Genomic DNA, 25,497 nt, shown 5'->3' with positions numbered 1-25,497 from the left:
TACTCTATAAATACTCCTATTTCATCCTCATTTCACACACAAACACACATCAATTCTTCTCAAATCATCTCTCTTTCAACTCCAATTTTCATCTCAAATCAACTTTTTTATTCTTCCCCCAAAGTTAATCGATTTAATGGATCTATACGAGCAAATGTGTTGAATAATGGAAGAAACACTTGAAAAAGATTGACGCCGGGAGGCGGAGGAAGCCGCGCCGCCCCAAAGACGCTCCCGAACTTACATCCATCGTAACCGGGAGGAAGCCGCCTCAAGGTTAGTCCGCGACTACTCCTGCGATAACCCGGTTTGGGGAGATACCTACTTTCGTCGACATTTCCGCATGCGGAAACCGCTATTTCTCCACATCGCAAATACATTGGCAGCCCAGGAAGAGTTCTTCCGAGAAAGGTTCGACGCCGTCGGCCGTCCCAGCCACACGACGCTGCAGAAATGTACTGTAGCAATCCATCAACTTGCGACTGGACAAACGGGGGATGATTTCGACGAATACCTCCACATTGGAGAAAGCACTGGGAGAATGTGCTTGATCCAATTCTGCAAAGGCGTCCGGACAGCCTTAACCGACGAATTTCTCCGGAGGTCAAGCACGACAAATTGTCAGTTTCTGCTCCACCTTCACGAAGAAGTGCACGGATTCCCCGAGATGCTTGGCAGCGTCGATTGCATGCACTAGCAATGGAAGAATTGCCCTGTGGCGTGGAGGGGGTCGTACACTAGCGGCCACAAAGGCACCCACCCCACTGTTATACTCGAGGTCGTTGCCGACTACCGGCTATGGATCTGGCATGCGTACTTCGGGGTCCCCGGATCGAACAACGACATAAACGTACTCCACCAATCCAACCTCTTCGCCGAAGTTTTGGATGGTAAAGCGTCGGCCATCAACTTCATCGCTAACAACCGACGGTATAAAATGGGGTACTAACTTGACGGCATCTACCCGAAGTGGCCAACCTTCGTGAAAACGTGCAACAGGCCTGTGAACGCAAAGCAGACTCTTTTTGCGCAGAAGCAGAAGGCTGCTCGCAAGGATGTGGAGAGGGCGTTCTGGGCTCTCCAAGCGCGCTTCAACATAATCAAAGCCCCGGCTCATGCGTGGTTCATGGAGAGTATGGTCGACATCATGTATACGTGCATAATCTTGCACAACATGATTGTCAAAGACGAAGGACCTGAGTCGAGAAATTGGTTCAACCCTGAAGCCCCCGGAAGTAGTCCGCCTCGCAGTGGAGTGCATCCGTCTATACAAGAACGGTTGTCTATTCGGGCAAGGACACGTGACTCTACCGCCCACGCCCAACTCCAAGATGATCTAATGGAGCACATTTGGGCAAAATTTGGCGGAGGAAATTATTAAATTATATATTTTTAATTTTTTTAGGATTTTATAAATTTTATGTTGTAATTTTATTTTATTTAATGAAGTATGTTTTTATTAATTGAATTTGTTGGAAATAAAAATAAAAATGAAATTGAATAAATAGTAATTTAAGAGACGGTTAAGGGACAAATAAGAGATGGAGGGTTCCAGTTTCTGTCCCTTAGTTAAGAGATGAAGTAAAAAAGTACATTGAGGCCCATGAATAGTAAAAAAGTACAGTGGGGCCCGCCTGGCTTGATTCGGCTCGGCCCCTCCTCCCTCTAGCCACCTTCGCCGCATTTCCCCCTTGAGGCCGACGGCGCCCACGGGAGGACCCCCGGTATCGTCTGCCGTGCCCTCAACCTCCTGCGAGGCAAACTCTTATGCGGCGCTGCCCGAACCGCCCTCACTAGACGAGTATTGGCCACCCGTCGTGTGATTCGTGCGCTTTTAGGTCGAGCCCGAGCTGGACCGGACACCGCCGACCCACCTTTCCTCGTCTTTGACGACCTCCCAAACATCGACATGTTTGGATTGTTTGTCGGTGTCGTCGAAGTAGACTCGCAAATCCGACCTTAGAATGTCAGCTCCCGTGGCTCCGCTTTGGTAATGAGTCGTTTCACTCTTGTAGATGGCGCAGAAATTTTTGACATCTCTGTCGACTCGTTCAAAGTGAGAGCGAAACATCTTAAATGTGCGGCGTCGGGACCCCTTCGGCTTAATCTCGTGGTAGGCCTCGGTGACCTTTTCCCAGAAGCACTTCCGGGATTGTTGATTCCCGATGATGGGATCGTACGAGACGCTGATCCAGGCGTTGTACACAGCAGCATTTCCTTGGGGCTGTACGAATGCCGGCCTAGATCCTCCTCCTCCTTGTCCGCCTCCGCTCTGGAGCTTCCACCGCCTCGGCCTCCTTCCGGAGTGGGTTCAACCGAATAATCCTCCCGAATCTGGGATAATCCCTGCGAATACCAGGGTTCGTCGACGCCGGGTGGTTGGTATCCCCCGGCGTCGACGAACCCTGGGTGCACGGCGTCGACGAACCGAAACCACCAACCAGGACATTGTACATGCCCCCTAGTCGCCGAACACGTTGATGCCAAGCCCACCGGAGCCGCCATCGCCAGAGTTTCCGTCGACGGACATTTTGTGATAAGAGGTTAGATGAAAATTGGAGAGGAAATGGAGATGATTTGGGAAGAATAGATGTGTATTTGTGTGTAAATGAGGATGAATTAGGAGTATTTATAGAGTAAAAAAATTAAAAAAAAGGTAATATTAACGGTAATATTACCGTTTTTCGATTTTTTATTTATTATTTTTTTAAAAAATTCAAATTTTAAAAAAATGATTTATTGCGTCAGCGTGGCGATGCCCACTCGCCGGCCGGCGAGTGGCCGTCACGCATGGCGCCGGAGCGCGGGCTCGTAGCGAGACGGATAGATGAAAATTGGAGATGAAATGGAGATGATTTGAGAAGAATAGATGTGTATTTGTGTGTAAAATAAGGATGAATTAGGAGTATTTATAGAGTAAAAAATAAAATAAAAAACGGTAATATTAACGGTAATATTACAGTTTTTTGATTTTTTATTTATTATTATTTTTTTAAAATTTGAATTTAAAAAAATATTTATTGCGTCAGCGTGACGATGCCCACTCGCGGGCCGGCGAGTGGGCTTCATGCATGGCGCCGGAGCGCGCCACGTCGCGCGGGCTCGTGGCGAGACGGCTCGCCATCCTTCTCGGCTGGACGGGACGCTCGGCGGGCTGGGGATGAGACGGGATGCTGCAACGCGTCTCGCCGCCGTCTCGTCCCGGTGTGACGGGTTACGAGCCACCCGCGTGACGCGTTGCGCGTGGCCTTAATACAGTTTACTTTATCTAGTCATTATTAAATGATAAGCTTGTTAAAACATTCTGAAAAATAAATTAAAAAACAAATAAAATAAGACAATTTGAGTATTATATCACTAATATCAGTATATAGAAAAGGAAAAGTTACCTGAACATAATATGAATAACTATAATGAAGATATATTCGTAATTTATGAATAACATCATTAATAAAATAATAAAGTTTAAGCTAGTGTACTAAATTACTGATCTAATTTATTTCTACTAGTACTAATCTCATGAATTTCGAAACAAAATATAGTAGTACTGTAGTAGTATGGTTACTGTCTATTCTTACCTAAAAATGCTCATTTTTAAATATGCACACAATTAGTGATTTTTTTTTATCATTTTATGTCAAAAGGCTAACCTTCTATAGAGCATCATGAGAAAAATAACACAGCTAAGTCTATGCACTCTTATAAAACAAGATAAAAAAAAGAGAAAGTAATAACAAAAAGAAGAGAGAGCGCCATATACCAAGTTATATACCATGATCGTCCTTCATCTAAATAACCATAAGGCCAAACTAGCATTTTAAGAACTCACACCAATAGCACAGTTGAGCATAAAAGCACATAACATTTCACCTCCACCAGAGAGTACCGCCTGAACAAAGAAGATGGTTCAAAATCATCGATTTTTCTCATTTTAAACGTTATTTTTATTTTTCACAAACTTTCTAGTTTTTCCAATTGTTTTGTTTGACTTTAGGTTTGATCTAAAATATTCAGTATATCACCAATTATGATTTCAAAAATCCGGAACCAAAATCAGACTTATAGATACAATATTCTTAAAGATAGTAATCGGGAGAAGTCTAGGAAGATTGAATTTGCATATTGGAAGTAGAGAGTAGAAAGGAAAATGATGTATTCCAATTGTCTGTTTACGAAAGCTTATCTCCCTAGTATTTATAGGAAGATTAGAGTCACTTGAAGTGCCCCAATAAATGTGTATTGGAAACATACTATACTAGGAACTCTACACTAAATAAATGTTCTTAGGAACTCTACTCCATTCAAAGTAGGCGGCCAATTTATGCTTCCTTTTTCCAACAAATATACATATATTTCAATTCGAATCCTAAACAACAGTTCCAGTTCAAACTCCGCTATAAAATCGCCACTTCCAGTTCTGTCACGACCGTCTCACATCCTTACATGAAACCACCTGAAATTAGCGGTATCCACTCCTTGCCTTAGACAATTCTATGATTAGGTATATGATGGAGACTTCACAGCATCCTTCACGTAACCGCCGCCACCACCACCACCACTCTTGCCTAATGAGTGAACCTTCCAATGTACTTCCTCCATTCCACAATAATAGAGGCGTTTCTTTTCGGCACGGAGATTAAGAAAATTGTGTTAGGTGAGTTAAGTAAAGAGAGAATAAAGTGGAAAATGAAAAGGTAGAGAGATGAAGAGAGAATAAAGTAAGAGAGAGTAAAGTAGGTGTGGAGAAATGTGTTGACTTTTACTAAAAAAAATAACTCTATTGCTATGGAATGTACCAAAATGGAAAAATGACTCTATTACTATGGAACGGAGGAGTAGATTTTAGGCTCCAACCAAAAAAAAGAAAAAGAGTAAAGAGAAATAGCAAAAATATCTAACAAATAAAATCTTCATAGCTACAACTAGAAAAAGAAGAAGAAAAATATCTACTACAAAAGTGCAACTCAAGAAAAAATATCTATTTAAAGTAAGGAGTCATATGGTTTCATAGTAGAATATAAATTAAAGAGAGCGGGATAGAGTCGGATACCAAAGCAAGCTTGAAACGAAACAGCGACTTATACAAATATCGCGCTCCCTGCGATTAATAAAAGTGGTAATAAATTATTCAAAAAGTGCAGAAAAGGGATATTTCCATTTGCCCAACGCTACTCTTATCTTCTTCACCTTTTCCTTCGCCTTATCAGTTCCATCATCGCTCCTCCTTCACCACCTCCGGCTCCTAGGAACCGCTTTTTTCCTAGTTTCGACTTCCTAAATTGCTTCTGCTGGTAATTTGCTTTACTCTCTCGTTTTTTAATTGTTGTTGAGCTAGGAAATCTCTTTTCTCGTCAAGGATCTTGCTGATTTGCGACGATTGCTTGATTTATTGTACTTTTTCTTCTTTTATTCTTTAATTTGGTGGTGATCTGGCTTTGATTCGAGAGAACACGAGTTTTTTCTTCTCTTGTTTAACGTGTTCAGCTGAAGAACTGATTGCTTACGGTTTGATGCTTTGCTTTTTAGACTAAGAACGTCTTCAATTGAAAGTTTCCAGCTCTTTATCGAAGAAAACTTATTCGGTGCTAGTTGCGTATTAATACGATCTGTTTGCTATATTTTTGTAATTAGCTAAGCACAAACATGAAAGTAAAGCTTTGATTATGTGATTTTTTGCTTTAAACTTCATTTCTATCTGAGTTAGGTAGATTATTTGGATTCGGTAAGTAATTGATGTGGTGAAATTTACTTGCAGAGTAGAGAGTTGCAGCAGTGAACTCTAATGGGTCGATTATGCGATTTTTGCGGGGAGCAAAGATCCATAATCCATTGTAGGTCTGATGCTGCTTGTTTGTGCTTATCCTGTGATCGGAATGTTCATTCTGCAAATGCTATTTCGAAGCGCCACTTGAGGACGCTTTTATGTGAAAGATGCCATTCTCAGCCTGCGATAACGAGGTGCATCCAAGAGAGCACCTCACTTTGTCAAGACTGCAACTGGTCTGGCCATGCTGCTGTACCGGCTTCAGATGTTGAGCATAAGAGAGAGATGATAAATTTGTATTCTGGCTGCCCTTCGGCAGCTGATTTTTCAAGGATCTGGTCCTTCTTTTCTGTTGATAAGTCAATTAGTAATCCTGAACCAGATCCGATGAGACTTGAAGAAAGAGAAGAAAGTCCCTCCCGATGTGAGTTGTCGCATGCGGATTGCTGTACAGAAGATACTGGTATAGAAATAATAGCTCCCGATGCTGTGCAGTTTGATGGAAAAGGACCACTAGATTCTCTGAACCTGAAGGTAATTTGTGATTTAGATATTCGTCAGTACTTAATTTTCAGTTTGAAATACATCAGGAACAAAGTTGGAGCTTTTGCTCAGCACACCAACGGCATTGTAGGGGAAACGGTTCCTCATTATACTGTTTTGGAAAATGACTGCTTATACTTAAGCTATTAGCTTTGGTTGGGTTATAGATTTCAGCTTAAGATTAGACATCTTTCTCTTTTAATTCTCCTAATGTACAAAAATCATTTGTAATTCTTCATTCTCGAAGGATCTCAACTCTTCAGAAGTTTTAGAACTATTTCCTTCTTCACGTTAAGTCCTTGAAGAGGACAGTGCATGTTTTCCACAATCAGTTTATTATTTTTCCCTAAATTCATCATTCTATTTTTGGTACTAGCTTATTTACTTTCCTTTTCTTCTAATTTACAAAAGAGAAATCATCTAGTCTCAACTTAATGTATAATAGGTCCGATTCCCCTGCATTCATGCTCTTTTGGCTGCTGCTGAGGTTGGTTGAGCCAAGCTTCATGAAGGTATGTTACTAACCTTGCTTTATACTATTAATTCTAACCTCTGCACTTGTTTTAACCTCACTAGAACCATTTCCACCGATTCTTCTCTTGGCTTGAAATATAAATAAATTTCTAAAGGATTTCAAAATGAACTAGGGTGCTGTAGGATTGATCAAAGAAAATAATTTATAGTACTCCCAATTACTGACTCGGAAAGAACTGACTCCTTCAACTTCCCTAAGTTTGTATCCACATATTAGAAGCTTTTAATAATAGTATAACATAACTTATAGGCATCACAAAAAACAAGAAATCGATGATTTGTAATCCTTACTGCAAATTTCTATCGATTTTGCAATACCATTTCATATACCCTTATAAAAGATAAGTATAATACTTTTCCAAAGTGCAGGTCCAAGAAATAACAAGTGCTTAAACTTAGCCACCCTACTTCTTTAACATAAGTAGCAGCAGGCATTATGATTTAATTAGAGTTGGTAATATCTTCTTAATTGATCTCACTGCATTCTTCTCTTCTTAATTCTACTATGCCCTCGCTACCAAAGTATCCGAAATCTGTAAGCACTAACAATAGTGCGCCACATCTCCCTGGATTTTTACCTCATCGCTCCTGTGTGCCCTGTGCTCTGTTCTTTATCTGAAGGACGGATCCTTCTGTGGAACAACCCCCAAATTCTTCCAAATATGTTTTGGAATTCAAGAATATCTTTTGCTCCTGTGTAACCCCCTCAGTCAAAATCATATAGCTTGGGTCAAAGGATACAGTTATAGTACTTGTTACAGTTGGCAGCATATTTACTTGATTATTCTTATGCTTGTCCGTTTCATCATTTGAGTTTGCTGCCTTTAATTTTAAAGTCCGTTCAATTTTACACTCTTGCAGTTTCCAACTTTTAAGCACCTGTTTCTTGATCATGTAGGCTAGTCCGCCAGAGAAAGATCCTGGACCCACTCATGAGACTCCCTCCCAGAACTTTTATATCTCAGACACTGAGTTGAGTTTAGACGACTATGAAGCACTTTTTGACGAATCTCGTGATGAAACACAACAATTTTTTGACAATGGTGGAGCTGATAGCTTTTATGGAATGCGTGATATGTATGACAATGAATGCAATGTTAAGGGTGTGACGGCAAAGGTCTGCCTTCTATTTCTTTTATTTCATGATGAGATGTTTTTACTGGCCTGACTTGTTATCTTATACATTGTTGTTGAAAAATAATTTCAGGCCTCAAGTTCGAAGGTTGGAACATTGAAGCAGGATTGCAGCAATCAATTATCAGTCGAGTCCATGACAAGCTGTAAATCTGATTCAAATGATTGTGTCCCAAGACCAGCACAATCTACCCACTCAATCTCTTTCTCAGGCCAGACAACCAAGTGCAACATCGGAGATCTCCCTGAGAATGGAGGATTTTCATCAGTAATGATGGAGGAACATCAATATGATGTTCAGTTTTCATCAGCTGTCAGGGACGATGCAGTGTTACGATACAAAGAGAAAAGGAAGTCTCGCAAGTAAGTGGAGTTACTCGACAATTGCTTCAGTTATTCTATTATGATGTGATAAGTAAGAACCAATTTGATTGCTGAGTCTAAATTCACTATGGAACTGCTTTGCCCTTTTGACAGGTTTGATAAAAAAATAAGGTACGCTTCACGCAAGGAAAGAGCTGATGTCAGGAAGCGTGTGAAGGGCCGTTTTGTAAAAGCTGGAGATCCGTACGATTATGATCCTTTGGACCTGATCAAAAGCCAATGAATACTTAATTTCAGGATATGTATTTGAAGCCTGAAATATAACTAAAAAAGATGTATTTGAAGGCCTGATATGCAGGAGACTGAAGTGATGGAGATGCCTCAAACCACCTCACAACGAACAGGTTCCTGCCGCCTGTATTCTTAGAGATAGACCGAGTGGCATGGTACTTTCTTTCTCATAAAAGAGGCAAATGGATATTCATTTTCTCAGAAAAAAGGCAGCTCTTTGGTGGTACACAGGCTCCCCACTTCAATGGATTTTGAAGTATGTAGTTTGTTTTGTTGCTCACACACTGTAATCTGAAACCAAAACCCCTACATTGTATGTAAATTAGAGTATCATGGTATGTACTTTGCGGGTTCTTCGCCTCTTGCTTGCTCTCTCGTGTTTTGCCCGTATTCCTTTGTCTTCCCTCTCCTCCATGTGCGCCATCCACGTCACGAGAGGTGGACGTGTAGTCGGAAAGATGGTGTCTCCGATTAGTTTTACCATGTGGTGTACCGTCAACAGGAAATACATCAATTCATTGAATAAGAAATAATGGCGTAGATTTTATATATAAAATGGTGACTATGTTACATTTTATGCATAAAAATCAATCTACTTCCTCTCCCGCCTCATCTAATTCTCGCAGCTCTCAGATCACTCTCTCTGCGGTTCGCAAACTCTGCATTTTCCTCTTTTTCTGCATTCGGAAAAGGTACTCCCACCAATACCGTGTTAATGGATGGCTTCGATATATTTCAATATTATCATGCACCATCTATTAAGTAGGTATATACTCCTTCCGTTTCATAGTTATACAGTCATTTTATCATTTTAATACGTTCCATAGTAATAGAGTCATTTTCCTTTTTAAGTAAAAGTCAACACATTTTTCCACACCTACTTTACTCTCTCTTACTTTTGTTCTCTCTTCATCTCTCTCTACCTTTTTCATTTTTCACTTTATTCTCCATTTACTTAACTCACATAACACAATTTTTCTTAATCTCCGTGCCGAAAAAAAACTCTTCAATTAGGCCATCCACAATAGGAATAGCCCAGCAATAGCCCAGCCATAGCCTAGCCACTGCCACATCATCAGCACTAAAAATCCTCCTGCCACATCATAAATAGCCCAGCCATAGCCTAGCCACATCATAAATAGTCCAGCCACATCAATAGCCACATCACTAATAACAATTATATAAAATGACATAATTAACAATCACACAATATACGGAATTTAATTTACGAGACATATACGGGAAAAGTTTAATAATACTATTAAAATTTAAAAAAGTACAATAATTTAAAAAAAGTACATTAATTTTAAAAAAAATACATTAATAAAAAAGAGTGACAATTCACTCCTCGTCTCCGTCGTCGTCGCCTCCGTCGCCACCATCGCCGTCGCCTCCGCCGCCTACGCCGCTGCCGCCGCCACCGGTCTCCCTCCGTATAGCCTCCAACTCGTCCTGCAGGCTCATGAGCAAGGTTTGAAGCACGCTCTTCTCCACGGGATCCGTCGCCACCCGCCATTCGGCCATCGTCTTGATCAACTGAGCACGCGTTTGGGCGCGAGCGAAGAATTTGAGCTCCTGGGTGGATTGGCCAAGGGGGGATGCCGACTGGACCTCCTGGGAAGCCCCGGCGTTCCCTCTCGCCGCCTGCTGAGCGCACTTGCGCCCAATCGGGCGAGGTCGGCCACCGACCGAACGCGGCGTGGGGAACTCCTGCGTCGTCTCGGGGAGGTCGTGGGAACCTCCGCTGCTGCCGCTGTAATCGCCGGTGTAGTTCAGTCGTTGCTTCTTCGGCCAGCCAGAGTCGACACCTACTCGGAACTTCTCGGACTCGCTCAGTACAAGATAGCAGTTCCAGTAGGTGAAGTCCTTGTATAAACCCTTCAGTGGGAAGGCTTTCTCCGCTATTCTCCTGCAGTCATCCTCCGTTTGGCCACTGCTCATCATGCGGAGTGCGTTGGTGTACAAACCCGAAAATCGGGAGACCGCCGCCCTGATTCGGTTCCAGCCCTTCCGGCAATCCTCCCCGTTGCGGGGCCTCCCCTCCGGGCAAAATCTCTGGTAGGCTGCTGCTATCTTGCCCCACATGTTGACGATCCTTTGCTCGTTCGAAACGAGAGGATCGTCGCAAACACTCACCCACGCCTTGCTGAGCGCGACGTTCTCGTCGTCCGTCCACCTCCTCCGTACCTCCTCCTCACCCGGCTGCGACGACTCGCCGACCTTCTTCTTGCCCTTCTTCTTTGGGGCGCCACGCCCCGGCACTGCCCCCCCTTGAACTAGAGTCTCCGGAGCTCCGAGAGTATCAAACCCCAACTCATCTAAGGAGAAACTATCAAACCCCAAGGGTGTTTGGGTCGATGTGTGCGAAGACCCAGTCGAAAAATCAAAACTGGGGCGATAGACATCCCCCGCCGTCGCCGGGGACCCCCCAGGAGTCCCCTGTGTAGCCGGTACGACCCCCGGAGTCCCCTGTGTAGCCGGTACGACCCCCGGAGTCCACTGTGTCGCCGGTACGACCCCCGGAGTCCACTGTGTCACCGGTGCTCCCCCGGGCATCATCTGCATCCCGGGTACCCACCCCGGTATCGGCGGAAACCCCCCCGGCGGACTCCCCCCCCATTGGGGCCCCGGGCATCATCTGCTGCCACGGGTACATGTTGTAGTACCCGGGCACCTGACCCCATCCACTTCCCACAGGGATCGTCGAAGTTTGTGACCCGCTACTCCCGGAACTAGGCTCGTTGTTGAGATCCATTTCCCGTTGTTGATCTTGAACAGAAATTAAGATAGAGAGAGTACTCGTTAAAACAAGTGGTGCGAATGAAAATGACGAGCAAAGTGCGTATATATAGTGTTTCGGAAAAAAAAAATAATTTTCGCGCTAGGCGGTGCGCTGGGCAATCCGGGCGCTGCAATAGCGCCGAACGGACCGCCCAATCGACCGCCCAGCGCCACATAACCGCCCAGCGCCGGCGCTCGGCTGGGCGGTCGCTGGGCGCCTATTGTGGATGGTCTTACTATGGAACAGATGGAGTAGTATTTTCCACTTATTTAATTATATGTAGCTTAATTTAAAGCTTATCGATTTAGTTATGTGACTGACCACTATTTTTCATAACTTTATTAATTAAATATTTATTTTACATGTGATATCTTCAAGAAAGATTACTATAGTTAATTTTTTATAAATCCTTTTTTTGCTCAATTAGCACGAAACTTATAGGATTAGATTTGAAAATTTCTAGCCCGAAAATTTACAAAATGGAATAGTCCACAACCAAATAGCCCAATAGAAATAATCAGGTCAAAATGTGTTGACCGTTATTTTTAGCATGTCCATATTTTCACCCAAAATGGACCAAATAAAAAATGAAGGACCTAAAGCTATTAAATTTAATATTGTAGATCAAAATTGTAAATAGTACTCCCTCTATCCATCTTAAGATGACGCATTTCCTTTTTTGGAAAGTTTTTTCTCTCCAATTAATACACCTAACAACTTTTTTTCACTCCTATTAAAATATTCATCTTTCTTTCTCTCTCTATTTTAATACTTTCACCCACCTTTCCTCTTTCTAATTAACACTTTAACCAATAACTCTTAAAATCTCATGCCGGGCAATGAATGTGTCATCTTAACCGGGACGGAGGGAGTACATCACATATATAATTCAAAATACTCACTCCACATCTATAATAGTACTACTACCAACCATGCTATTATTAGAGCTGGTATTCACACAAAAACCACATGTTGTACGAATAAAAAAATTCCCTTCGTACAAAATGAGAGCTATTAGTACTCTTCTCATAAACGAGAAACACATGTCTATGCATATGTTCTAAACAAAACCATAAATTGATAGAACCGCTAAAACTCCATCTAAAACCAACCACGCAGACCTTCTAAATTTATAAGTACATCACAGTTTAATTGATTTTGCAGTTGCTTTTGATTCCTAAAATCTGAATTGCGATCGAAGGCATATTATTCAGATGGAGCATGCCAATAACAACGGAAGCAACTTGGCAAACCATGAAGTCCTCAATGATTGCTTAGAAAAAGTAGTGCGAGATTTCAATGAATTCCAGAGAAAGTTAGGGGCAAGTAGGACTGGTGCCATGACGCTTGAAGAGCTTATTGACATATATATAACCAGTGGAGTGAGCTCACCTGGGGATTTGAACGAGTCCGGAAGCACGGTGCCTCCACATCAGGATCAATCTGCTGCTCATGGCCTCAACTTTGACACGGAAGTTTACTTAACAGACATTTTGCCAGATAAAATAACTGTAGGCCTGAACCAAAATGACACTGGAAGTTTTCCAGACGCCTATCCTACTGTGAACACAAACCCCTGTGAGGGAGCAGGATCCAGTGACAGTAGAGTGACGCACATAAGATATGGTGATCTCAAGTGTCACGGGGTGGCTGATCAGATTATTGGCAGTTCTAGCGCTGAAACTGTATTTCACTCAGTCATGAAGTCTTTCAGAACTCCCAGTGCAGGAAGGAAGAACTTGTGGAAGCAGGAACACGCTAAGAAAAATGGCAATGGAACTAATAGCAGGAAATACATCAAGAGGAGATATAAAGAGATTATATGCCCACCAGATGGAAACGACAACGTTAAAGAACAATGATGTGGTACTAAAGGCTAAAGCACATGCATAGAGACAGGTAAGCTCCAACAGACTACTGTGAAGTACTCAAGAAATGCTTCTTTGTCAATATGATCATTAATTTCGTAATCTAAAGTTAAAACCTAGTCATTCATGTTATTTGTAAGTCTTGATACCAAAGGTTGAACAAGTGCAGAATAACACATTAAATCATTAAGTAACAGGACATTAGCAGATACTACTAATTTTCTATTTCAGTCTTCTTTACCAGGCCCACAAGCCTATGCAAAGGCCAAGCTGTTTGAGCTTTGCCATAAATTGAACATACTTAATATGCCTTTGGCACTTCTAAAATTTATAGCCATGGCTAGGTATGTTAAAGCATATTCTTATTTCCTAATCCGAACAGTTTCTGTAAGGTTACGACAAGATCAATCTACCTCCAGAACCACTGGGAAGAACCATCTCAGATCCTCAATGAATCTCATTCATGGACAATAATAAAAAAGTGTCAGTGAGGAGAACTGCACTTGTATATTATGACTTAAGAGTCATTATTGTACAATATATCTAGGATGCAATACATTGGAATGAAAAGAACATAACAAACAGTAGCCAACTTTGAGTTACACATGATAAATAAGTGCTTAGATCTTATGAGTATTTAAAAGAGTTCAATTTAATGATACAGAAGAGGAGGTGTCCCTCTTCCTTTGTCTTGAAAAAACATGCACTTGCAATTTAAGGACTTCGGCAATAAATAGTCTAAAACTGACAGCCTGGAAGGGTTTTTTCATGCATTATGCTCCACTAATAGCCAAATTATTGACTCAACTTAAAACTACCCGTTAAACAGCTTTTAGTTTAGCAGTCAGATTAAAAGAAATGGCCATACAAACAAGTACGTCAATTTGGCTATTTGGCTATACTTAACTAACACCTATTAAACAGCCCAAGATGAGAGCAACCTTTAGTAAGATATAACCAAGCAAAAAACCTAGCATCCAATGCTTGCCTTCAAAAACCTCCAACTTATACAGCATCAAAATTCATTGTATGGTAACACAAGCATACTGCGAAAACCTTCACAAATCACAATACATGACAACTGATAAAAGAAATGCAAATCATGCAATCATACAACAAAAGAGAGATACCTGCTCCAGAACAAAAATAGTGTTCTTACAGGAGAACAATTGTAACTCAAAAAAATAAGCATTTTGCTTAGCCAAATAGATCCTCATCATCATCATCATCATTGTTGACTAAATTACTTTCGGATCCAGAGGTATTTCCTCCCATGATACTAGGAGAAGCTTCCCTACTACCAGATGCAACCGGTTTATGTGCCCAAGAAGAGCCAACTTTGACAGACAATGACTCTCCATAAAGATCGTCATATATACCACCACTCTTGGCAGGAGCCTTGACCTTGTTCAAGACTTGCTGAAGTTTCTCTGTCACACCTGTTTCAGAACTGGGAGCTTGCTTCGCAGGGGTATGTTCCGACCCTTTAGGTATAACTGTGACCTGGACAAGTGATTCATACTTCCCAACAAGACTTCCTTCTTTCACACCCATGGGACCAGGTTCTGTCTCCACATCAGCTCCATCAGAAAATCCAACAACTTCAACCAGCTCCCCCCCAACCTGGTCCTTAAATGCCACTCTTGTTCTCCTGATTCTCTTAGATGCTCTCTCAGTTAGCTGTCTTCCATCCTTTGTAACTGATGAGCTAATTGAGTTTTTCGAATTAGATAATGTGCTGGGTGTTGCCAACCCATTCAAAGAACGATTAATAAATGTATTATATGCTAAAACTGCTTCTTCATCGGAAGGATCTGGAGGTGGTGGCAAATCAATCTCTGAGGGTTGAGGAGGTGGAGGGAAAAGAGCATCATTGTTCTTCCTCAAAACATACGTTCTGGTTGAAGCAGCAAACCGTAAAGACTGCCCTGCTTCTAACTCCACAGGGGAGTCTTTTGCCAATCGCTCATTTGCAACAAATGTGCCATGCGCAGAGCCTAAGTCAATCACGTATATGCTGCAAAAAAGTTAATTGAGGATCATCAGACTTCAGAGTATGTTGGGAATATAGTTAAGCTGCCAACCTAATCAACCCTAATAGAGCAGCTATTGATCATATTCTAACCATATCATGCATGTGTGCAACAGGTAACCCAAATTCATGAATACATACATATTCTTAGAACAACTTGATAGATCTAATGCAATAACTAATAAAGAAGTGCATATTCTAAGGAATCATGTTCTAAACAAGTACTAGAAATCAAGAAGTGCATGTTTCCAACTTCTGAGGAACATTTTACTAGCTACTCTTTACATCAGAGACAAAACCACACCTTCAGATTCCAAAAGATAGATGAAAGGTAACCATATAAGAGCAGAAAGTTGATCATTCCTACCTGCCATTTTTGTGTGGAATAACAGCTGCATGCTGACGAGAAACAGACTGATGATCGAGCACGAAGTCACAACCATGGAACTGCCGGCCAAAGATATGCCTCCTCTTATCCAAATTAACCCGATCAAGAACCTCCCCATCCTTCAAAACCTCAAGGTAATAAACACCAGGGCGAGGCTCAATTGCCCAATCAGGAGGCTGCCAATTCGAGTGTCCCCCTCCAACTGGTGTAGCATGCTGAGCTGGAGCTGGAGCTGGAGCTGAAGTTGGGGGTGCATCCACTGGGAAAGGCCTTTTCACAACATTCTGAGAATTTTGGTGTTGGTTCTGCAAATATGATCCTTGAGCTTGATTAGCTTCTCCAGATGCAGGAAGTATGGGTGTTTTAGTGGCAGCATTCGTAGTAACTGCGAAAGGTTCCGAAGACTGGGCTTTCTTGAAACGATCAAGACCCGCTCTTCCATACATGCTTAGTGCTATATCTTGTCTTACAAATTCTTTTCACAAATCAAGTCAGGCACTAAGGATGGAAAATGACAGCAGTCACAACACCACAATTCAAACACTAACCCCACTGCAAAGACGCAACTCCCAATGACACCAAGTTCTGGCAATGGAAAATCAAATTACAACACATAAAAGTCCCAATGTGCGTTATACACTGGAATAACATTGACAAGTAGAAGCAACATGAGATCAATTCGAACTACGTTTGAAATAGCGAATTATTGAGAAGGTAAAAATATGAAATTCACGAGATAGACATCAGCTGAGCCGTATCGACTACACAGAGGGAATTATGTATCCGTACCTGAGAGTCGTTGTATGTATAGATGCAAAGAGCCCTGGAAATTGGGGAATTTTGGGGTTAATGCTGAAGACCATATATCGAAGATCGAGGTTTGAGCAGTAGATTGACAAAGGAGAATGAATGACTGAATTCAACTAAAACTGTTTTTGGGCCGGGCTTCACGTATTCATATTTGGGCCGCCAATTACAATAATATTTTCTCTTATAGCTAAAACTAATACTCCATCCGGTACGCATTTAATGCATAATTGGTAAAGTAAGATAGATGTAAAGAAAAAGTAATTAAAGTATTATTAGTGGAGAATGGTTCTCACCTCGTTAGAGAGAAAAGAGTTTCTAAAATTAGAAATTCATACTTTTCATGAACGGGATAAAAAAAATAGTTCATACTTTTCAGGGACGGATGGAGTAAATAAATAGGAATTTTCAACAATATTAATTTCCTAACAAAGAAACAACCTCGAACGTGGAATTATTTTTGTTCTCACAAAATAAAATGCACTAAAATAAAACCTCTTTTGTTCTACTATAAATGATTGACTTAATTTTTTTTTATTTCAAGTGATTAAAATAATACATTACTTTATCTTATTATGATGTTTTATACATTATTCTTTTTTTTCTTCTATTTTATTCTCTTCACTTAACTTAATAAATAGTATGCATTATCATTTTTAAAATTTCAGGTTCAAAACATATCAATCATGTGTAGCACGACGAGAGGGTACACTTTTTTGAATTACTAATACAAGCAATAAAAGATGAGTATTTTGAAATGTGCGTGATAGAGTTGGTTAATATTCGAGACTAAAGCTTTTGGATTCAAGTCCGTTGTAACAAATTTCTAAAAAAAGTACATTCCATAATATTGAACTCCGTCTAAAATTACCAGTCAAATTAATTAGAGCGAACTATAAAAATGGTCTCTGAACTATGAGTTTATCTCACCCATAGTCCCTGGACTTTAAAAATATTGCCAGATATCCCTGGACTAAGGGTTTATCTCGAAATTGGTCCTTTTGCCATTTTTTGATATGAAATTATCCTTTTGAGGGTTTGAGCAGTTTGATCTTTTTACACTTTTAACATTTTAAATCTGATATTATTTCAATGATGTATTAAATCTGATATTATTTCAAAATTATCATTCTTCTTCCCTTTTGTCATCCTTCACTTTATTTCTTTATTTCAATATTAGATTTAATTTTATAAAATTAAATTTTAAATTTTAATTTTTAAATATTAATAATTTTTTATCAATTAAAATTATTAATTCATAGAGACTATAAATATTGATTAAAACTATTAATTTTTGTTATTTAATATAATATTCAATACAAAAATAATTAATCATGATGGAAAAATAAGAGCTATTCTACTTAGTCTTCGTTTGGTTGTTATAATTGCTTGTGATTATATATTATGAAGTTGACTAAAAATTTGATACTAGTAAAAATTTTATATAGGAGTATTTTGTTTAAATTTTCTAGTCAATTTGATTGTTTCAAATAAATAAATAAAAATTATATTAGTCTTACATTAGATGCATATTTATTTTATAATAATCGTGTTATATGATCTATTTATGATTAAAACTATTAAATATTGATTAAAACTAAGTTGACATAGGCATACTTTATTGATTAAATATTAGACACTATCAAATATAGATTAAAACTATTAATTTTCGTTATTTAATAATTTTAATAATTAATAAAAATTTATTGATATTTAAAAATATGAATTTATAATTTAATTTTATAAAATTAAATCTAATATTGAAATTAAGTAAAAAGTGAAGGATGACGAAAGGGAAGAAGAAGAATAATTTTGAAATAATATCAGATTTAGTAAATCACTGAAATAATATCAGATTTAGTACATCACTGAAATAATTTTGAGATAAACCCTTAGTTCAGGGATGTCTGACTATATTTTTAAAGTACAAGGGCTATGGGCAAGATAAACCCATAGCCCATGGACATTTTTGCAGTTCACTCAATTAATTATAAAAATCATTTTAGCCAGTAAAGTTAGTTAAGTACTTAATCATTCTAATTAATTTATTGATTAAAGTCAAAATTTTTATCCTAAATATTTTCCCAATAAAAATATTATTTTAAAATATTCTTTTACTAATTCGGCCAAAATATTATTGACTGTAATTTTTATACAAAGCCGTTTAAACTGGATCGATGCATATTGTTTAAGACTAGAAACCGCCAAATTTAAATATAGGACTAAAAAGTTTATTTGAGCTGATATAAAATATAAATTTTGGACTTAGTCTAATAAATATAGGCAGTAAAATTTTGAAACTACAACAAATCACATACAATTGCAGCAAATTAGAGACCCAAAAAAGTGGGCATGTGCCAACTGCAGACCGTCAGCGATCGGTCAAGCGTATATACACCCGGAACTGAAAAGCCGGCTCAGTCGTCCCCGTCTCCTCAGAAGCCACAGTCGGTTCGTCATTGGCAAATGGAAGTGGCAATGCCAATACGAAATCCATCTACGACCCTGAAACATATTCCTTCTCCAGCACGCTGAACATGACCTTGAGGCGTTCCTGCAGATTCGAGACGATGTTTTTGGTGATCCGTTTCTGATGCCTCGTGTATTTCAGCCACGCGATCCCAAAGTACACTTGAACGCTGCACCCCACGGATCTTGAAGGCAGGTCTTCAACCTGGTACCTCAAGTGAAGCTGCAAACGAGTTAAGAGGGCACAGAGTCGGACAAGAACAGGAAAACAGTGTAACGTGCTTACAGTGAAGTAGTCACCGAGTGGGATTCCGTGGAGAGTCATGATCTCCTCTATGAGCCAGCCCGGTTTGTTAGAGAGGCGGGACTTTTGCTGAGTGCTCGTCACTTCTCCTCCATAGCGGGATATTCGTTTGTCAAATTTGTAGTAAAGCTGTCTCTGATACACGTCCGCCTTCTCAGATTCCCACGGGCTGTGAGAGTAGTTCAGGCATCCGGTTCTCAGCATCACCCTTCTGTCGATTTCACTACCTCTAAACAGCTCCATACAGAAACTCGTCTGAAGTGATGAAACGAAACACGAGTCAGTTGCAAGAGAGAGGAAGAAACAAACGGATAAGGTAGCTAGGTAGGTACTCACCGGAAGAGAGAGTATGGAAGAATAAACCAGAGACACGTTAACATCCTCGACTCCCAGGAAAGATCCACTCTCCTCAGTACGGAGGGTTCTGGCTTCAGATTCTTCGTCTACTGCTTGACTTTTCGCCTCAACTTCCTCGTCCACGACTAGGAGGCTTTTGCCTACGGCCTCCTCTTCAATAGAAGTGTTGGCTTCGGATTCTTCATCTGCGATCAGCACCTTCTGTTCAGGTGTCAATGATCTTGCCTTCCATAGGGCCATGATCGTTCTGATACAGACGATAAATTTTCGCAAAATTATGTACTGTAAGATTAAAAATCGATAAGAAGCACGCAAAATTAAAGACTTCCAAAGAACAAGAAATACATCATAATCATTGTTGGACATTCATAGATCGTCTTGAATGTACCAAAGGAGCTCGTATATTCGTGAAGATACCTGTGGGCGACATTGTAGGACACAAAAGAATGAAAATGAAACTTCAGCCGGCCTTCGTCATCCTGTGTCCTTGCTCCATGCCGCGCATAAAATCCTTTGCCAGGCCACAGTGTGATGATTATGATCGGGCTCCCCATCGACGACAGTGTAGGAGGTATGACTTGAATATCTTCTATATCTTCCCAGAGAAAGAAAAACTTTGTCTTGTGACCGAATAGATTTGCATGAAACCCGATTATTCTTGCTGACAGAAATAGACGGCCCTGCCATCAGAGGAACGGAACAAATCAGTAACAAACACTAAAGGAAAATACGAGAAAATCCATATATACCTGGAGAGGCATTTTCCGTTTCAAATGACAAGAAAAGTCGTTGATGAGGAACTCCTCAGGAGGTAATGCAAAAAGCTTCTGGAAAGCCGAATTTGTTTGAGGAGAACGCAATCGTATCTACAAAACAGAGCACGCTGTTTTAATCGGCTCAGAAGGAGGCGAATGCACAAAAGTGCTACCCCATTTCAAAAGTAAATCCATAGCTGCAAAAGAAGTCATTACCTTCTTGCCCACTTCCTTCTCCATCTTTGTTATATAATCTTTTACGACATTGCTACCCTTGGTATTGTTCAAAAAGATTCTCAAACGTACTTTCGACTGGCACGTCTGAGCCAGCTTTCCTTGTAAAGGAATCCAGATGTCGGACAGATCCGAAATATTAGACTTTAGGAAATTTATTTCAGCACGTCCAAGAGATGTGGCGTCATCAAAAGGGCCATCAAAATCGAAAACCTCCACTTCCAGAACAGATGGAGGCTCATTCATTGCATCAAATTCAAAAATTTCTGCAAGCAACTAGCAATATCAATGAGGGACCCCATTCCAATGCATTCATATACAAAACGCCAGTTCACGTCTTCAATCTTGGCAAGTAACATGGTAAAGTCAAAACTAAGGCAATACCATTCCAATGAGGATTAGATTTCTGAAACTTGATCGAGCTGGTTTTCATCTTTCCATTGCAATTGAACACCACATAGGGATCAGAGTACCCACTGGAATCAACAGCTGCCAAAGTGCTCCCTTCGACTAAGGCGACAGTGAGCAGCCAGCCAGCCCCTTGTGCTTTGATTCCATGATCACTGCCTATGACCAATAATAAAACCGAATCAAGCTAGTTCAACAAAGATACAAGATAAACTAATCAACTTTACGAATCAAAACCATGGCAAAGAAATAAGATGATAAATCAAACTACATTTGATGAATTTTCTAGATAAGCACATGATGCGCTGTATTCACATTGCGATATTAATATACCTTTTTGCACTCTGGCCTGCATAAAGCGAGTGATGGACTCCAGAACACGTTTCCCTTGCAGAACCAATACGCCACACACTATCAACTCACCAAAAGAGTCGGGCAAGTCTAAACCAACAAATTCAAGACCCTCAACGGTGCTAGGCATAGCAAGCCATATATGCGTGAGCACATATACACCCATTAAAAAGGTTGAAACAACTGTAAAATTAGCGAAGTACTGAACAGCCAATTTCCAGTCTGACTGACGCTCCACCTGAAGAGATGCCAAAAGCTGGTCTCTCTCCGAACCTACATCTTGCAAATCAAGCGGCTTCACCGTTTGAGATAGCAACTTGTCATACTGTTGAAAGCTATCCTTTATACCTTTTCTTGCTCCACCTTCAATCATACCTTTCATCATTGTGCTCTGCAAAAAGTTCACTCGCCAAGACACTTCTAGTCGAGAAGACTGCTCTCCTGATGGCTGCTCGGGCCCTGGAGTGATGCAATAAAGCACTTCTACCTTAAAAGTTTTCCCGTACGGAGCGTCTGGAGTGCTCACACTTGATAAAACAGCGAAAGCCTTACCATCAGCTTTCAAATATGTGTGCTCCTCTATGGCTTTCAAAGCTTTAATCAATTTACTCGGTGCTTTAGTATAGCAGACCACTCTTTTTAAGCTTTCGCCATTATTTTCATATTTCCAAGGTCCTATTTCAAGATCTGTAGATCCCTCTAAGTCCGAAAAGGATTTCAAAAAGTCGGACTCTGGTGAAAACAGTAACGAGTTCAACTTTCCATGCGGTATTGCATACAACTGGTCTAGAACAACCCCACCAGGTAAACTACTCGGTACTTCCCCAACTGGATCTCGCATCTCTATACTTTTCATCATTTCGTCAAAATCAACCGATGAATTTTGCTCTTCTGGATTGTTCTGCGGAGGAACAACTGAATCCACAACTTCACATACATCAGATGCATAGATAGGTTCAACCGATCTCACAGGAGCTGAATCAACATTCTTATTGAAGATTTGTGCAATCCGACCAGCTAAGGTCGAAGCATTCCACTTCTCCTCCTTTTGTGGGGCAACATCTCCTGATCTCAACGATGAGGGTGCCCAAAGAGGGGAAGACCTTGCGTATGTATCACTCGTGGAATCATTCATAGATGGCACATCAAGTAATGTGTTATTTTGTGAGAAACAAATCGTTAGAAGAATCTCGCCTGCAATAGGACAATGCATTCATCAACGAGGTGAACACACACCCCATCAAGACTTTCACACAATCAAACAACAATCAATGATGATCATAAGCTAAACTATTCATTCCATAAGCTAGACTAATACCAAAAACTAACTAACTAGAACTACTCATTCACATAGAAACAACTACTTAAGTACAAAATTCGAAGACCAACTAAAATCATAGGATACCACATCAAAACCTTTACACCACCAAACAAAAATAAATACTTCTGGAAAATGCAATGATCATAAGCTAAACTATTCATTTCATAAGCTAGACGAATACCAAAACCGACTAACCGGAGCTACTTATTCATACAGAAGCAACTAGCCAAAATTATAAGTCCAGCTAAAATCATAAGATACAAAACCAAAGAAAACAGAGAAAGAAGTAAAGAGAGACTAAATACCACAATCCTTGTTCTTGGCCTTCTTGGTTTTGGGCTGCAGAGTGTACCAAGCAGTGCCAAGGGACTTGTCTTTGGCATCCAAAACCCGAATAATGGGCACTTTGATATACCCAACGAAATCGTCATTGAAGTACTTGTCCTCATCCAAAACATTAATAAGAAGCTCTTCTTTCAAGTCATCAACTTTAAATATGAACTCCTCACACCACGATGGATTCAAGCATTTCTTCACAACTTTACTCCTAAATCTCTGCCTTCCCAATTGCAGTTTCACATAGGGATCGCTGAATCCATTTGGATCCAGAGCCGGTATGTTTTTCGCTTCGATCACTCGCACTATTAGCTTCATCTCTACCCCCAAAATTTTTTATTCTCGATCAAGAATTGCTTTGATCAATGAAGATTATGCGCATTCATTTCTCGAAAACGGAAGACCAGTTACTCCAAATAGCGGGAAATCAAGAAAAATAGTTAATGAAGTGAAGAGAAACTGAAATCTCAGTGGGAATGAAGCAAGGAAACGAAATGGGTCGATAAAGGGGTCAAGAAAAAACGAATCTTGGAGGAAAAAACTCTGATTTCTTGGAAAAGAAATGAGTAATGAAATGGAAGTGGCAGCAAAAAGGGCGTGAAAGAATCAAGAAAAGCAGATAGAAGCCTTTGATTGATGGATCGAGAAAGCGGATAAATCTCTTGCAATTTAAACCCAGAGAACTCAGAGTTCAGAGATCAAATTTGTTGGTTTTTGAGGTCATTCGCTTGTCACTTGTAACATGAGAGAGAGTTGATTGCTCATTGACATTTTTAACCAACAAATAAATTTATATTCAATTTGTCGACTTATTTCTTTTTCTGAAATCAATTCTTTTTGTTTGTTTGACTTATTCACTTTTTTAAACAAACAGATAAATTTATATCCAATTTCGTTTTCGGAATTCAATTCATTTTTGTCTTCTTAATTAGCCATCGTGATTAAGGAAGTTGTCTAACATTCTATAAGTATTCCTTGCGTTCCGCAACAGAAGTCTTATTTAATTATGACACGGATTTTAAGAAATACAAAAAAAATTAAATAAATTAGAATACGAGTCAAACTTATATATATTAATGTTATAATAAAATGTGATTGAAATAAGTTGTGAGATGTGAGACATACATATATGATAAAAGTGAAATATGACTTTTATTGTGAGACAAACTAAATTGATAAAATATAACTCTAATTGTGGAACGGGGAGAATATATCATTTTATTTATTTAGTTACTTATTTATTTATTAACTCTATTAATTTAAATAAGTGGGTATAGTGACTATAGCCTAGTCCTTTTGTACTATTGTAACTAATATAAATAAATACTACCTCTGTCCCATATTAAGTGTCAACATTTGACTCGGCATGAATTTTAAGAAATGTAAATGAAAGTGAGTTGAAAAGTTAGTGGAGTATGGGGTCTCATTTTATATATTAGTTTTATAATGAAATGAATGTGGAATGAGTTAGTGGAATATAAGGTCTATTTACCATTTATAGTAAAAGTGAAAGTGGACGCTTATCAATGGACGAACTAAAATGACAAAAATGAATTCTTATTGTGGTAATTTGTTTTTTTGAGTTTTTCGGGGTCTCCCGCTTTCTACTACCAAAAAAAGAAACATGTTAATTTTATATTCATCTGTGGTTGGTAATAGCCGAATCGATACAATTTATTACATTTTGTCGCATGGTTTTAGCTAAGATCTAAAATCTTTTTCTGGCAAATTTCAATCCTACTTAGACGACATAAAGGATTAACAAGTGGTTTATTAGCAAGTTTTCGATGACATTACAAATAGGTAGAGATATTAGTTTTAAAATTAAGAGCGGCTCTCACATGCGCGATGCGCCCAATCCTTTTCAAGAGCACTACCATTAACTTACAATTAATCATCTTAATTAATGTACTAATTAAAACTTAATCAGCCTTATTATCTTGAAATTATATGACTATTACCAAACTGTAGATATGTAATGACAGCAAGTTGTCACGGGACGTATGCGCTCGGTCATGAGGTGAAGTTGGCAATCACTTGTCTTGGAAGGAAAGGGGGTTCGGGCCGCTCCTGTGCCCCAAGTTCTGAATTTTTATGCATTTGGAAGAGGAAGAAGAAGGAGTAAGAGGAAGAGGGAGAGGGAGAGGGAGAGGGGAGAGATTTTTTTGCACTTTTTTTAATTTTTTAATTTTTTAATTTTTTTTTGCACTTTTTTTAATATTCTAATTTTTTTTAATATTTTTTAGTTTATAATTTATTATTTTTGTATTAAAAATGAATTTCTCGTGTTATAATTGCTCAACGTTTTCAATTTTTACAAGTAATATAGGCTGAAGTTGTGAATAATGCAATTTAATAGTTGTGGCCCGGGATGGGGCCTGCAGAGTTAGAGCAGTTGTGGTCTGAGACTCAAATTTAGGGGAATGATGACGTGGAGAGGACTTGGGGCCTGAATCCGGGCCGGGGTTAAGGATGCTCATCAAGCTGCTAAAAGA

At 39.7% G+C, this 25,497-nt stretch overlaps 3 protein-coding genes across 6 annotated transcripts; 1 reads left to right on the top strand and 2 right to left on the bottom strand.

Annotated features, from left to right (window-relative positions):
- Positions 1–5,052: 5,052 nt before the first annotated feature.
- Positions 5,053–8,950, top strand: LOC121777538 (zinc finger protein CONSTANS-LIKE 10-like). Of its 3 annotated transcripts, none has more exons than XM_042174826.1 (5): positions 5,053–5,291; positions 5,761–6,298; positions 7,740–7,958; positions 8,049–8,338; positions 8,453–8,950. In XM_042174826.1, the coding sequence occupies exons 2-5, from the start codon at positions 5,783–5,785 to the stop codon at positions 8,580–8,582; spliced, it is 1,155 nt and encodes a 384-aa protein (XP_042030760.1). In that variant the 5' UTR covers positions 5,053–5,291; positions 5,761–5,782; the 3' UTR covers positions 8,583–8,950. The 3 variants fall into 3 exon arrangements, with proteins under 3 accessions (XP_042030760.1, XP_042030759.1, XP_042030761.1); XM_042174825.1 differs by having other exon boundaries at positions 5,756–6,298; XM_042174827.1 differs by lacking the exon at positions 5,053–5,291 and adding an exon at positions 6,753–6,819 and having other exon boundaries at positions 6,159–6,298.
- Positions 8,951–14,351: 5,401 nt separating this feature from the next.
- Positions 14,352–16,571, bottom strand: LOC121776387 (protein phosphatase 1 regulatory inhibitor subunit PPP1R8 homolog). Of its 2 annotated transcripts, none has more exons than XM_042173561.1 (3): positions 16,450–16,571; positions 15,640–16,245; positions 14,352–15,257 (listed from the first exon to the last, which is right to left on the bottom strand). In XM_042173561.1, exons 2-3 carry the CDS (start codon positions 16,104–16,106, stop codon positions 14,438–14,440), a joined length of 1,287 nt encoding a protein of 428 aa, XP_042029495.1. In that variant the 5' UTR covers positions 16,107–16,245; positions 16,450–16,571; the 3' UTR covers positions 14,352–14,437. The 2 variants fall into 2 exon arrangements, with proteins under 2 accessions (XP_042029495.1, XP_042029494.1); XM_042173560.1 differs by having other exon boundaries at positions 15,640–16,299; positions 16,450–16,544.
- A 2,105-nt stretch (positions 16,572–18,676) lies between these two features.
- Positions 18,677–23,752, bottom strand: LOC121777635 (C2 and GRAM domain-containing protein At1g03370-like). Its single transcript, XM_042174951.1, has 9 exons — positions 22,972–23,752; positions 21,328–22,539; positions 20,971–21,153; positions 20,569–20,852; positions 20,347–20,463; positions 20,015–20,277; positions 19,577–19,844; positions 19,223–19,495; positions 18,677–19,159 (listed from the first exon to the last, which is right to left on the bottom strand). Exons 1-9 carry the CDS (start codon positions 23,318–23,320, stop codon positions 18,965–18,967), a joined length of 3,144 nt encoding a protein of 1,047 aa, XP_042030885.1. The 5' UTR covers positions 23,321–23,752; the 3' UTR covers positions 18,677–18,964.
- Positions 23,753–25,497: the final 1,745 nt, after the last annotated feature.

This window comes from Salvia splendens, chromosome 18, assembly GCF_004379255.2.
Source record: "Salvia splendens isolate huo1 chromosome 18, SspV2, whole genome shotgun sequence".
NCBI classification, from domain to species: Eukaryota; Viridiplantae; Streptophyta; class Magnoliopsida; order Lamiales; family Lamiaceae; genus Salvia; species Salvia splendens.
The sequence above is the reverse complement of the archived record's forward strand: the minus strand, read 5'-3'. Positions and strand labels throughout refer to the sequence as shown.

Coding starts and splice junctions, on each gene's coding strand:
- LOC121777538 (XM_042174826.1), top strand. CDS start 5,783: ATGGGTCGATTATGCGATTTTTGCGGGGAGCAAAGATCCATAATCCAT. Junction 6,299..7,739: donor TAGATTCTCTGAACCTGAAG/GTAATTTGTGAT, acceptor TTGATCATGTAG/GCTAGTCCGCCAGAGAAAGA. Junction 8,339..8,452: donor GAGAAAAGGAAGTCTCGCAA/GTAAGTGGAGTT, acceptor CCCTTTTGACAG/GTTTGATAAAAAAATAAGGT.
- LOC121776387 (XM_042173561.1), bottom strand. CDS start 16,106: ATGTATGGAAGAGCGGGTCTTGATCGTTTCAAGAAAGCCCAGTCTTCG. Junction 15,258..15,639: donor ATTCCACACAAAAATGGCAG/GTAGGAATGATC, acceptor ACTTTTTTGCAG/CATATACGTGATTGACTTAG.
- LOC121777635 (XM_042174951.1), bottom strand. CDS start 23,320: ATGAAGCTAATAGTGCGAGTGATCGAAGCGAAAAACATACCGGCTCTG. Junction 19,496..19,576: donor CTTCCATACTCTCTCTTCCG/GTGAGTACCTAC, acceptor TCATCACTTCAG/ACGAGTTTCTGTATGGAGCT. Junction 19,160..19,222: donor CACTCGGTGACTACTTCACT/GTAAGCACGTTA, acceptor ACTCGTTTGCAG/CTTCACTTGAGGTACCAGGT.